Raw genomic sequence first — 14,147 nt, 5'->3', positions numbered from 1 at the left:
CACTGAACTACATTCCCCACGAGTCGGTGGCACGTTGTCCTTAGCCATGGGCCGAAATTCATATTAAGAATCTGAAGGGCGAGCGGGGTTCCCAGCATTCGTAGATTCTGCAACTCTGTAACACGTACCCAGCACCGGCACCCCAAAGACTCTGGAAGTACAAGCCTTTTAGGGGGCGTGGCAAGATGCCTCCCGAAGGCTACGCTTCCCACCGAGACGGCTCGTGCGAAGGGAATTGCATTTCCCAGAAGTCTGTGCGCAAAGCTCTTTAAGGCCTTGTAGAGTTGCACGCTGAGGAATTGGGCCGCCGGCTTCCACAACTGAATTCCCGGATTCTGAACTACATTTCCCAGAGGCCTCTGAGGCACGGCTTCCTTAGAAGCGCTCTGAGTTGCATGCTGGGAGATGCGCTTCCAGTGCGCAGGGGTTTTAGGTTCCGGATTCCCTGGACGCAGTCCAGGGCTAACCTCAACCTTGCGCCCCCTCGTGACGCCCTGTTGGTCATAGAGCTCCAAGCGGTAAGTTGTTAGCATCCCAGGTGGAAACCCGCGTGGGATACCGCGGGGGATGGCAGGGAGCCAGATGCCCCGAGCGAGGAGGCCTGAAGCGGAGCTTCGGCCTGCGGCTGCGGGAGCTGCTGCAGAGAGGGTTGTGTGTGTGTGCGCGCGCGTATGTCAGTGCCAGGAACCGGGCCACGTCCCCAGGATGATGTGAGTGCGAGAGTCTGTGAGGGTGACAGGCCGTGTCCCCATGTCTGTGACGCACTTGCGCGTGATTATGTGTGGGAGGCGAGAAGGACACGGCCGCGCCGTGACTTGGTGACTCTGCCTTGAGCTACCTGCCTGCCTGTGTGCTTTGCGGGGGTGGCAGGGCCCGGGTGCGTCTCCGTGGCTGCAGGATGTGCGTTTGCTTCTGTGTGGGGTGGTCAGGGCCGGGCACCGTGACTCTGACATGAGTGTCGGTGAGTGTGACAGGACCAAGGTGTGTCTCCTAACAGTGCGATTGTTCGGCCGTGACCAGTGCTGGATTGTGCTGGGATAACTGGGTGTATGGCCACGATTGAGTGGGCACCGGTGTGTGCGACAGTGTAACCCGTACCTGTGATGTCTCTCCCGCTCCTCTGCCTTTGCTTCCCAGCCAGGTGGCACCTCCTAGACCCAGGAGCCCCAGAGGAAAGTCAGAGCCTGAACCCTGTAATGAAAATGACCAACAAGAGGGGCGCCTAGTCCTGAGACAGCAATTTTAGAGCTAAAAGTGCTCTTCATACAGGCTTGAATAACAGGATGGAAAGGCCTCAGAAATAAGATTCCTGTTTTCCAGGGGAGAGGTCCCTGACTTGGCAGGTGGGGGAAGGGAACAACTACATATTTCAAAAGCCGATCGCTAGAGCCTAGTCCCGAGGAATCTCTGAAATACTCGGATCCGAGTTCCCCCTTGCTTCTGGTTGGTTTTAGATATGACATTTGGACAGGCGTGGTGTTGGAGATGTGTTCTGAGGTAGTCTGTGCTCCAGAAAGGTCCTGATGTCTCATTCTATCCTTCTCTTTCCCCCAAGCCAGCCATCCTTCAGAAAAAGTTTCCCGGGGAGGGAGAAGAATCCTTACACATCTTAAAATCAAGGTTCAGTTTTTGTTGTTGTTGTTGTTGTTGTTGTTGTTGAGTAAATGATTTGTTTATATGGCTTAAGAATATTTGCTTTTCTTGATCTGAAATGCCCTCCCTAACAGTGACCTATCCCAGTAATTCCTTCCGGAGAGGTGTAATAGCGTGCAGGTATAGCCGCCACCCCCCCCCACCGCCCCCCGCAGTGTACTCCCCAGTGACCCACCCTCTCCAGTGAGCACTCACCTCTTGGCCAATTGTTCACACCCCCCTGTATGTTCCTCTTTTCTAGGAATCTGATGGTATGGAAATACCGCTGGGAGGTTAGTGTTTGCGCTTTATTTTAGAGTGTGATTTGGTAAAGAGGATATTTGTTTTTAGGTGGACTCAAACAGTACACATCTTTGGTTTTGCATGGGCCTGGCATTCAGAGCACAATATAAAAGGAGAAGGTTTGAAGATGAAGTAAAACGCTTCATAGGGCTTTTGAGAGTGAGTTTGAGCAAATGTCTGTCATAAAGGCAGGGATTTCTTTCAGTAGTTAATAAATAGAAATGCATTGTATTAAGCCAGGTCTCGTTTGAGTCTCATGGTTTATTTAGTTGCATCTTGTATGAACTGTGAGAAGCAATTGATATTGGTTATAGGTTCTGGACCTAGAGCCCAGGTTGGTCAACTTTTTCTGGAAAGGGTCACATATTAAATATTTTATATTTTTGGTACAGAGAATTCCCAGGTACCCTGCACCCAATTTCCCCCATTATCACCAATTTACAGTAGTACAGGACATTAGTTTTAATGAATGGACCGATTTTGATACATTATTGTTAACTAGAGTCCATGCTTTAGTCTTCATTTTCCTTAGTTGTTATATAAGCCTCTTCATCTGTTCCAGGGTCCCACCCAGGAGACCATGTTACAATTCGTTGTGATGTCTCCTTGGGCTCCTCTTGGCTGTGACAGTTTCTCAGATTTCCCTTATTTCTTCTGATGGCCTTGACGGTTTTAAGTGGTACTGGTCAGGTATTTTGCAGGACACTCCTCCACTGGAGTCTGATGTTTTTCCCAGTTAGACTGGGTCTGTGGTACAAGATCACAGACAGAGGGTACAAACTGTCAACAGGATTTATGATTGTTGAGGTTGCCCTTGACCATCTGGCCAAGGTAGTATTTGTTCATTTCCTCCCTTGGGAAGTTACCCCTTTTTCCCTCTTTTCATATCATACTCTTTGGAAGTAAGTCACTATGTGCAGCTCACACTTAAGGTGTAGAGAATTGTGCCCCCTTCTCCTCCTCCTTTATTTTGTGATCGTTTGTTTTTGTTTTTACAACCCTTTAAGAATGTAAAACCCATTCTTAGCATCTGGCCCTGCAAAAACAGGCTTTGGGACTGTCATTTGCCAAGGCTGATCGAGAGTATTGGGGCTCCAGTCCTGTCTCTACCTCTTCTTAGCATTTTGGGCTTTATAAAGGAAGAGTTGTAAGGAGGATGAGTTAACATAGGTGAAGCCCCTTAGAACAGCCCCCAGAGCCTAAGTGTTCAATGAATCCTGGTTTGCTCTGTTTCATCACTGGAACTTAACATATGAAGTTCACTGTGATGAGTACTTGCAAGTTCTTAAAATGAACCAGAGTATAGAATGGGAATCCTTAGCCTAAGGTTTTTCCTTTAATTTCATTTCCCATTTTCCAAGGGAAATTGTAGTCAGACTTATTGCATATGTTTGTAAGCATGGCTGTCATTCTGCGAAAAAGTCCATAACTTCATGGCATTCACATGTGTGAACATGTCCCCCAAAATTAGACCCTTGGTGTAACCCATGACCCTTTGGCTCACAGTCTGATGCTCAATCCACTGAACTACACCAGTCAGGGCTAATTTTTTTATCTATTGATTTGAGAAAGCGAGGAAGGGAAGGGGGGGGTGGAGAGAGAGGGAGAGAGAGAGAGAGAGAGAGAGAACATCAATTTGTTGTTCCACTTAGTTATGCATTTATTGGTTTATTCGTATATGTGCCCTGACTGGGGATCAAACCTGCAACCTTGGTGTATCAGGATGATGCTCTAACCAATTGAGCTACCTGGCCAGGGCTCAATATGGGCATTTTAGTTGATTATTCAGTGAAGAAGGAAGGGAGTGGGACCACTTTTATTGAACACCTTCCCTGTACCAAACATTCTTCTGTCTGCTTTGCACACTTTCCCTAATTAGTCTGCAGAGTCGCTTAGCTACACTGTTGTGCTCAGGGTCTGATGGTATTGCTGAGACACAATGAAAGGATGTTCAAGATCAGGGAGGTGATTGGTTTGTTAGCTGTTTTTTTCAACACTAGGCTTTTGTCTTACTCTCCTTTTACTACTGTAACATATTGCCACAGATTTAGTGGCTTAAAACAGCACAGATTTGTTATCTTACAGTCCTAGATGTCCGAAGTCCTAAATGGGTCTCACCTGGCTAAAATCACGGTGTTGGTAAGGCTGCTTTCCTTTTCAGAGGCTCTAGGGGGCACTCTTTCCCTGCCTTTCCCAGTTTTTCAAGGCTGCCCAAATTCTTGGAATTACAGCCCATTCCTCTGTCTTCAAAGCTGGCAAGGACAAGTCAAGGCTTCTCAGGTCACATCACTGTGAACCTGCTGCCTCTGTCGTCAGATCTTTTTCTTCTCTGATACCCCTCATCTACTTTGATGGACTCTCGCAATTACATTGGACCTACCTGGATAATTCTGGGTACTCTTCCTATCTTGAGGTCAGCTGATTAGTGACTTTAAATCTGGCTGTGACCTAACACCCCTTTGCTATGTAAAGTAACATATTCACAGTTTCCAGAAATAGGACGTGGACATCTTGGGAGACAGTTATTCTGTCTACCACAGGCCTGTTCATTCAACTTTCCCTTAATGACTGCAATATACTGTATCCCCCCACCTCCTGTAACTATGAGGGTTTTTTCTTTGTTAACTTTCTTTTTAATTTGGGACTGTCTTAAATTATATTTTTTTATAATGGGATTACTGCAGGCCTGCTGCAAAAAAAAAAAAATTCAATTTCCTAAGGAGCTTGTAAAGAAGAAACTCGAAATTACTCGTGACCATATTGTCCAGAGAAAATGACTTTTGATATTATGGTATGTATGTTTCCAGTCCTCCACTTCTACTCTAAGCATATGGTTTTGTTTCAAGAGCACTGAATTCTGCTAATTGATCATGTAAATGAGCCAAAGACTCTCCAGATCTTAGTCTGTACAAGAAATCCACTTCAGCCATGGGTCACATTATACCTGTGTGACCGTGTGGGAAGGGGAGAGGCGTGCCAGCAATCCCCTTCTTGCTTTAAAAACATCTCCCAAGCCCTCCCTGGCTAGTGTGGCTCAGTGGATTGAGTGTCAGCCGGTTCAATTCCCAGTCAGGGCACATGCCTGGGTTTCGAGCCAGATCCCCAGTTGGGGATGTGTGAGAGGCAACTACACATTGATGTTTCTCTCTCTCTCTTTATCCTTTCCTTCCCTTCCCTTCTCTCTAAAATATATATAAATAATGTATTTAAAATGTTCACATAAATCTTCTATATCACACAGAAGAGAAGATTTAGGCACTCAGTGATGTTCTCATTTTGGCCTCTAATGGTCTCAATTTGGCATTGTTTCAGTTTAGATTCCTTCAACTGAATTTTTGATGCAAGATCATAGTTCTCCCTCTTTACTGATGGGGAGGGAACATTTCCTTTTTGTGTATCTCAGAAATTTTTTCTTTTTTGCTAAGATTGTTAATTTAAAAGAATTTCATTCTTAAGAGTTTCTGAAAGTAGTTAGCATCAATTATAACATTTTTCAGACACAGCAGGCTTGAATTTCATAAAAATGGGTTGAGGGGTATTGACATTATTGATCTTCAATAATAATAGCTCACTTGTATTGCACGATTGTTACATATTATTTTGTTTTATATGATTCCGTTCTTAACAGTTGAGATAGTCACACCCGGTAGCTACAGTTTTTACCCCAATCTTACCTGTAGGGGAACAGACACTCCAAGGTCACTAACTGTCAGGACTAAGATTCACATCCTGAAAGTCAGACCACAGGACCTGTGTTCTTAATTTCACCAAGACCTCTCCTCCCACATTACACATACCTTTTCAAACCTGCGTTCTTTGCTTGGTGATTCATCTTAGATTCCTCTCTCAATTAATGAAAGTCAGTATCATTATTAATAAATATCTGCTGTTATAGCAGACTGTATTTATTTACTCTATCCTTTACTGTGAGATATTTATATTTGTACCTTTTCATTTTTTTAGAATAATTCTCTGGAAAATCTGAATAAAATTGATGGAGTGTATCAATCTCAATGTCCTGGTTGTTATATTATACCATAGTTTTGCTACGGAGTACCATTAGGGTAAACTGGGTAAAGGGTACACAGGGTCCCTTTGTATTATTTCTTATAATTGCACATGCATCTACAGTTACCTCAATTTTTAAAAAACTGCTCCATAAAAAAATTCTTTAAAACATTCATGTGCATATACGTGTATACTGTTATAGCTTCTTCCTTGGGATACATCCCCAAAAGTGGAATTTTGAGTCAAAAATCATACTTCTGTTAAGTGCCTGCAGTATGCCTGACCCTATGGTATTAGTATTTGGAAGTATTAGTATGACTGGAAGGACACAGTAGCTTGTCCATTGCTTGTCATCCAGCAAGGAAGGGAAACCGTGAATGGAAGAAGCACAAGGCAGCTGGTGGTCAAGGCCTAGAACTCAACATCAAAGGGTGTGTCGGGGTCCCCAAGGCCACCACCTGGTTCAGGGATTCTCTAGATGGACCCGGAATTCAACACGCCGCCATACTCATGGCTAAGATTTATTACAGTGAAAGAGTCCAAAGGATACACGGCGAAGACCCCAGAGGGAAAAGTGCCCAGGAAACGTTGGGAGGAAACCAAACGCAAGCTCACGGGGACATGGTTAATGCCTCCGCCATCGAGTTCCGACAGTGCACACAGATGCAACATTCTGTATGAGAAGCTCGCAGTCTGAGAGCCCAGGGTTTATATGGCGTCAGTCACACAGGCACCCTCCACCTAGCATCTACCAAAGTCCCAGAAGCAAGAGCCCCTGTTATCAGTTAGGGAGTGCTGGGGTTGCTGGAAGTCCAGCCAAGGAGCAAGCTTGGAAGCAGGCCGAAGGAGAGCAGTTTCAGACCTGCTGTGTTACCTCTCTTCTGTGTGAGGGGTATATAACTTTCCAGGATGGTTCCTTCCATTCTTCTGTTTCTCTTTTTATGTGTCTCTTTCTGTTCATGTCTTATGGTTGGTTTGTCAGTATCTGTGTGTTTGTCTCTGTGTGTGTGTGTATTCATATGTCATATATAAACACATCATATTGTGTGTGTATATATTTATATATAGGGGATATGTTATATATAGTGTATCATCTGGTATTTGTATCCTAATTTTCCTACTGACAATATATCTGAAATATTTTTCATGTCTGAGTATTTCTTCCAACTTAGCAGTAATTACTAACATCAGTGTTTTGCATTGATAGTCTGCATGTGCTTACACAGTCAGCTGGTCTGGGCGCAGAGCGCTGACACTGCCCAGGCATTTCCTTCTCCTCCCTGTCCACCTGCTGTGTCCTGACCCTCATCACCCTATCTAGAGGCCAGAAAAGATTCAAGTTTGAATGATGCAGTCCCTCATGACCCTGGACAATGTGACCAGGGGACACTAAGCACCCTAAACACCCACTCAGGTCCAGCTCACAACCCACACTGACCAGAGCTAGTCCTACTGGGAGGTTTGAGGGTGCAGCCTCTACCCAACACCACCCTAAGTTTTAACACCAAGTGCAGGTTTGGGAGTTTCCAGAAACCAGCCTCAGGATCAGTAGTTCAGGACTAGAAGGACTCCCAAAACTCACTGGAAGCTGTTCTACTCAGGGGTACGGTTTATTACCCAGAAAGGATACAGAGTAGCATCAGCCAAGGAAATAGGTGTGTAAGGTGAGGCCTGGGGGTGTTCACAACATGAGCTTCCAGTACCCTCTCCCCAGGGAGTCAGGACTGGTTACTCTGATGGCATCCGCATATGACAACACACACAGAGCATTGCCAACAGACCACCAATATCCAGGATTCGCTGGGGCTTCACCATGTAGGCACAGTTGACTGATTGATTATATGGATGTATAGACATGATTGATTGATTCATTGTTCAGATGTTAACTTCAGTGTCTACTTCCAGGTTAACTGATACCCCATGACCCAAACCCCTATCCCAAATCACCTGGTTGGTCCTTCTAATATGACAAGATGCAACCTTCAGACTCTTGGGTATGGCCAGCCTTCCCCCAAGACTGTTGGGAATGGCCAACTGCCCCTCGCCCAAGGGTGTTGGGAATGGCCAGCACCCCCAGCCAAGACTGTTAGGAATGGCCAGCCCCATCCTAAGATACAGTATGGCCAGTTGGTACCCAAAACAAAGACTTTCCTATCAAGTATGAGGTAAATTACCTCTCAGAAGTTGAGGACAAAGGCTGAACCTGTCTTTGGTCAAGGCCAAATTCTTTTTTTTTTTTTTAAGATTTTATTTATTTATTTTTAGAGAGGGAAGGGAGGGAGAAAGAGAGAGAGAGAGAGAAACATCAATGTGCGGTTGCTGGGGGTCATGGCCTGCAACCCTGGCATGTACCCTGACTGGGGATCGAACCTGTGACACTTTGGTTCGCAGCCCGAGCTCAATCCACTGAGCTACATCAGCCAGGGCTGGTCAAGGCCAAATTCTTAACATTTACCCCCTAACAGGGAGCTGGCCAGAAATCCTCCTGCTGAAATGCCTGGGTCTGACTTCAAGGCAATAAATAAATAAATAAAAGCTCCAGTCTTCTATTCTGTGTCACTGGGTTTCCTGGAGTTTGAGAGTGCTTGTTATTGTTGTTGTTTTTCCCAGAATCCTTTTAATCTGTTCCAAATGTGTAGTGTTTATGTGTGGGTGTTGGAAAAGGAGGTGGGGGTTCTCTGGAAGCAAAGGTGGAGGAACACAAAGGTTGTAGTCAGTCATTTTGGGAACTAAGGTGCACTTACTTCAGTGCCTCTCTCTCCTCATCCAGCTCTGGCTTCTCTGGATTCCCTGGATTCTGTGTCTTCGGTAAAAGAAACCCCTAGGCAACTGATCTGTTCTTGACTCTAAAACTATGGCCCACGTAAGTATGTATTTCTCTTTCCTTCTTGAAATGTGATGTTCAAGTCCCGTGGCTGTTTTTACGAATTATCTGGAAGCCTCCTGCCCAAGCAAGTCCCATCCCAATACCTACTTCCCAGTCCGTCCTGTTCCAGTGAACAGTGATGCCACGTCACCCCATGCCCACCTGTGTGGCTAATGTTCACACAATGTGGAGCTGATTACTCAGTATCCCCCTTGTCCTCAGTTTTTTGTCAAGAGGAATATTGGAGCAATGGAGGAAGAAAGTCTTTTGAAAGAAAGATTTGAATCAGATCTATGGTTTGATTAGTTAGAGATGCTGGACCCATTTGCCCACAGGAGAAAATGAAAAGTCTGCACTTATCTTTTTTCCAGGCAGATAAGAGGGAATATTCCTCTTCACTGGTCTGGGGCTTAGTGTGTGGTGGCCGCCCAAGCTTTATGAGGCTTTAGAATCAGATGGAGGTGTGATTGCGCCATTGGACTCAGCAATCATGGTCTTGCCAGGGAACCTGAGAGGTCATTGGTGTTGTTGAACCAAACTGCCAGACCTGTGTATGCGGAGGCATCATCTGATACCAGTGTCTTTAAGTCAGGAACCAAGGAGGGACAGGGGCAAGGGTGGTAACAGGTAAGATCATCCAGGACAGAGAAAGAGATGATCATACCATCCCAGAACTGGGGAAAACCTTAGTCATCTGTCCAACCTAAGTGTATAACTATAATAATTAGAGTCTAATCCATCCTTATGATGGAGGAAAAAAATGTCTTTGTCATCACCGAGGAAGACTGCTTAAAAGATAACCTGGCCAATAATGCACTTGAGGCTTGAAAACATTCAAACATGCAAATCCCATTTTCGAAGATAAAAGATCTTATATAACATTTCTCAAACAAAACCATAGGAATTATCTTCTTTCCCCTTAAAGGGCAAAGGCTGCCACAGGAATCCTCACCAGCTGAGAATGTGTGGGAATGTGAGGCAGGCATGTGGCAGGCTCTGTGCTTGTGAGTGGGGGGGAATCTGGGATTGTTTCATCCATGCTCTGGCAGGGTGGGTGCGTGGGAATCTCTTCAGTGACATGAGGGATTCTGCTTCTCTCAGTCCTTCCGTACTGTCCCCTATCCATATCACAAGCTTTCAGTCTACGCACTGTATCCACTCTACCCAGCGCATAGGCCTTCCTCTCCTCTTCTCTCCTTCCTCTTGAAACCGTGCCCTTTCATTTCATCATTATGTTTTCAGGGTCTGGTGATGTTCTCAGATGTGGCCATAGACTTCTCTCAGGAGGAGTGGGCCTGCCTGGACTCGACGCAGAGGGACCTGTACTGGGATGTGATGTTGGAGAACTACAGTAACTTGGTCTCCCTGGGTAAGTTACCTGCGTCATATAACTTAGACTCTGCCCCCTGGAATGTCAGCTTCCTCCAGTGTGAACTTTAGGGCTGTCTTTCAAGAAACAAGTTGAATCTTCTTCCTGTTCCTGGGAATGCTTTAAGCTTTGTCAAGTTGAAAGTAGGTATACACACCTTTCCCTTGTCATCCATCAGTGATCTTCCCACCTTTGTCGGGCCCTTCCTGCAGTTCCCACTCTCTTCATGAACAAAGGATGAATTAGAATTCTGGAATATTTATTTCACAACCATCTCCAAGGAAACCAAGCTTCATACTGTGATACTATGTTAATCCCAAATTACCTGTGGTTCTTTGGGGTGACTTGATTTTCTCTAGTAAAGCAGCCTCTATGTCTGATATGGAAGTGGACTGAACAAACAATTCATGTAAAACCAAAGTGGGTATATTCCATTTCTGACATGTTGTACCTGAAGTGAGGTTGAAGGTTATAAATCTGTGAACTCTTGAGTTAAACGTTGGGTGATAATATCTTGTTGTCTCAGGAAATTTCTTGGCCCTGGCTAGTGTAGCTCAGTGAATTGAGCGTGGCTGTGAACCAAAGGGTCACTAGTTCGATTCCCATTCAGGGCACATGCCTAGGTTGCAGGCCAGGTCCCCAGCGGGGGCCACATGAGAGGCAACCACACATTGATGTTTTCTTTCCCTTTCTTTATCCCTTCCTACCCCTTTCTCTAAAAATAAATAAATAAAATCTTTTTTTAAAAAAGAAAATTTCTTATTTTTCTGTTAGTAAAATAACAGCCATGATATTTATGGCTAATATTGTGCTTTCTCCATACCAGGCATTGTTCTAGGCATTGTGTGTATGTGTGTGTGCAAACACATTTCATTTCATCCTCACAAGGTTATGAGATAGGCAGTATGATTGAGTCTGATTTGTAGGTGGTTATGCTGGGGCACCCAGTGACATGGTCAGACGGAGGCAGAAGCAAGATGAATGTAAGAATTCTGGCCCTGCCCTGGCTGGTATGGCTCAGTGGACTGAGCACTAGCCTACAAACCTAAAGGTCTCCAGTTCGATTCCCAGTTAGGGCACATGCCTGAGTTGCTGGCCAGGCCCTGGGTGGAGGCTTGGGAGAGGCAGCCAATCAGTGATTCTCTCCCTCTTTTTCTCCCTCTCCCCACCACTCTAAAAATAAATAAATAAATAAATAAATAAATAAATAAAATCTTTAAAAGAAAAAGGATTCCAGTCCAGAATCCATACCATCAACTACTGTGTTCTACTTGCCTCCAGGTAGCATGCCATCAGCACTTTAAAATAAGACCTTTTCCTTTTCTGTCTGGTCCACCTGTTCTCTATCCCTTTCTCTTTTTTGCAATCTCTGATTGTGACTTTTAGGTGGTTAAAAAATTCCATTTTCCTGGGTTTTCCAGGTATGTCATCACAACATCTACAAATTGTGCTTTTTAATCTCCATTTTTGAGATTTCTTCCTCTAATGTCTTTTGCTTAATTGTGTCAGCTGATACAAAACAGTAGGGCCAACAGTCAGTCTTCAGTGTTTCTTCATTAAACATTGTGGTGTCAGACATGGACTTCACATTTTAACAAAGGTCTAGCTGATTCATCTTCATGAAGTTTTATTTCTACGAGAGAAGTTTTTGGTTTGTAGCTAGGTTTCTTTGTTTGTTTTGTTTTCCATAAAAGGAGAGAAAAATATGTTTTTTCCCCCCAGATTTGGAGTCACCATATGAGACGAAGAATTTACCTACAGAAAAGGGCACTTATGAAATACATTTTTCCAGATGGAACCCAGAGGGGAAAAGTAAATCCCTTGGCCTTGACTGGATGTGTGAAGGTGAGTTGGAAGAAGCACAGGGCCCTCGAGAGGGATATTTCAACCAGATGAAAACCAGCTGTGCAAAAAAGCCCTCTGAGAGAGAAAATCCCTCTACAAGACCACACCAGAGACTTCATAATAGGGACAATTCCTATGAATGTAAGGAATGTGGGAAGGCCTTTAGTCGTGGCTATCAACTTACTCAACATCAGAAAATTCACACTGGTGAGAAACCCTATGAGTGTAAAGAGTGTAAAAAGGCCTTCCGTTGGGGTAACCAGCTGACTCAGCATCAGAAAATTCACACTGGTGAGAAACCCTATGAGTGTAAGGACTGCGGGAAGGCCTTTCGATGGGGCTCGAGCCTCGTTATTCACAAACGAATTCATACGGGCGAGAAGCCCTATGAGTGTAGAGACTGTGGGAAGGCGTTCAGACGTGGTGATGAACTCACTCAACATCAGAGGTTTCACACTGGCGAGAAAGACTACGAGTGCAAAGACTGTGGGAAGACCTTCAGCCGCGTGTATAAACTAATTCAGCACAAGAGAATCCACAGTGGTGATAAGCCCTATGAATGTCAAGACTGTGGGAAGGCCTTCATCTGTGGTTCGAGCCTCGCTCAACATAAAAGAATTCATACCGGTGAAAAGCCTTACGAATGTCAAGAATGTGGGAAGGCCTTCACACGAGTCAATTACCTTACTCAGCATCAGAAAATTCACACTGGTGAGAAGCCTCATGAATGTAAGGAGTGTGGGAAGGCCTTTCGTTGGGGTTCAAGCCTTGTTAAGCATGAGAGAATCCATACGGGTGAGAAGCCATATAAATGCACAGAATGTGGGAAAGGCTTTAACTGTGGCTACCACCTTACTCAACACGAGAGAATTCACACTGGTGAAACACCTTATAAGTGTAAGGAGTGTGGAAAGGCCTTTATTTATGGGTCAAGCCTTGTTAAACATGAGAGAATTCATACGGGGGAGAAACCCTATGAGTGTAAAGAGTGTGGCAAGGCCTTTAGTCACGGCCATCAACTTACACAGCATCAGAAAGTCCACACCAGTGAGAAACCCCATGAGTATAAGGAAGTTGGAAAGGTCTGTAACCCTGTAAATCATTTCAGAGCACAGCAGAGAATTCACACTGTTAGCAAACCTTTTGAATACAAAGAATGTCTGTCCGTAGGCCTCAAAGGAACATTCATTCCTTCCACAACATGAGGGAAATTTATGATACGATTTAACATCAGAATGTATTCCCTGGTCTCTCTTCTGCTTATAGAATATTAGGACAGCCATGATAGAAGCAGATTTTGAGACTGGAGAAATCACTCTTCCTTCATTGTCAGAGCATACTCAGCATAGGCATTTTTTTTTTTTTTTACTGGATGGGTTTAATGGATGCATAGAAGCTTTCCAGTACCTTTCAGTCTCATTTCAGATTCATTCTGGGGGACAACATACACACACAAGTCTTTCATCATGGTACATACCCTGCCTACCAGTTGTCATGACAATCCTGCCTCTTGACTCCCTGTGAGACACTGGGAAAATCAGCTGTTACCCCTCCCTGTGCACCGTTTTTGAAATGGGGGTCACCACACCTGCCTAATACTGCTGTTGTGGCTGAACGAGTTTGGTATGTGTAATTCCTTGAAAGTGTATCTAGAATATTGTGTAAGCTCAATAAATATTAGCTGTTGTCATTCTTACTGTCATTACTGTCGGTGATGCTATTAGTGAATTATTACAATACCCCCTGTAGGGATGGCAAGTTTAGAAAAGACTATCAGACTTCTAGAAGAAAATATAGTTTTCACAGCCCTGGGGCCAATGGTGTTTCTTAGGATACAAAAGACACTAAATGTAAAACAAGATTAATGAATTGAGCTTTATCAAAAGTACAAAGTTATGTTCATCACTCACATCATGAATGAAGTGAAAAGGCAAACAGCAGACTGGGAGAAGATATTTGTGTATACCCAACAAAAGACTCACTTAGACAATAGAAAGACTTGGCCAAGTAGCTCATTTGGTTAGAATACCATCCCAGTGTGCAAAGTTTGTAGGTTTGTTCCCCAGTCAGAGCACATATAAGAATCAACCAGTGAATGTATAAATAAGTGGAACCACAAATGTT

The 14,147-nt window shown here is 44.4% G+C and overlaps 1 protein-coding gene across 1 annotated transcript; it reads left to right on the top strand.

The window, feature by feature from the left end:
- The first annotated feature begins 386 nt into the window (after positions 1–386).
- ZNF331 (zinc finger protein 331) lies at positions 387–13,741 on the top strand. The gene is made up of 4 exons (XM_045847241.1): positions 387–518; positions 8,714–8,806; positions 10,052–10,178; positions 11,901–13,741. The coding sequence occupies exons 2-4, from the start codon at positions 8,798–8,800 to the stop codon at positions 13,226–13,228; spliced, it is 1,464 nt and encodes a 487-aa protein (XP_045703197.1). The 5' UTR covers positions 387–518; positions 8,714–8,797; the 3' UTR covers positions 13,229–13,741.
- Positions 13,742–14,147: the final 406 nt, after the last annotated feature.

Source organism: Phyllostomus hastatus, unplaced genomic scaffold (genome assembly GCF_019186645.2).
Source record: "Phyllostomus hastatus isolate PE091 unplaced genomic scaffold, TTU_PhHast_1.1 phas_contig_549, whole genome shotgun sequence".
Classification (NCBI taxonomy): Eukaryota; Metazoa; Chordata; class Mammalia; order Chiroptera; family Phyllostomidae; genus Phyllostomus; species Phyllostomus hastatus.
Note: the sequence above shows the minus strand (reverse complement) of the source record. Positions and strands in the feature narration are given on the sequence as shown.

Bases quoted from the DNA above. Each gene is read 5' to 3' on its own strand.
- ZNF331 (XM_045847241.1), top strand. The intron at 10,179-11,900 runs GTAAGTTACCTG...TTTTCCCCCCAG, and splicing joins CAGTAACTTGGTCTCCCTGG to ATTTGGAGTCACCATATGAG.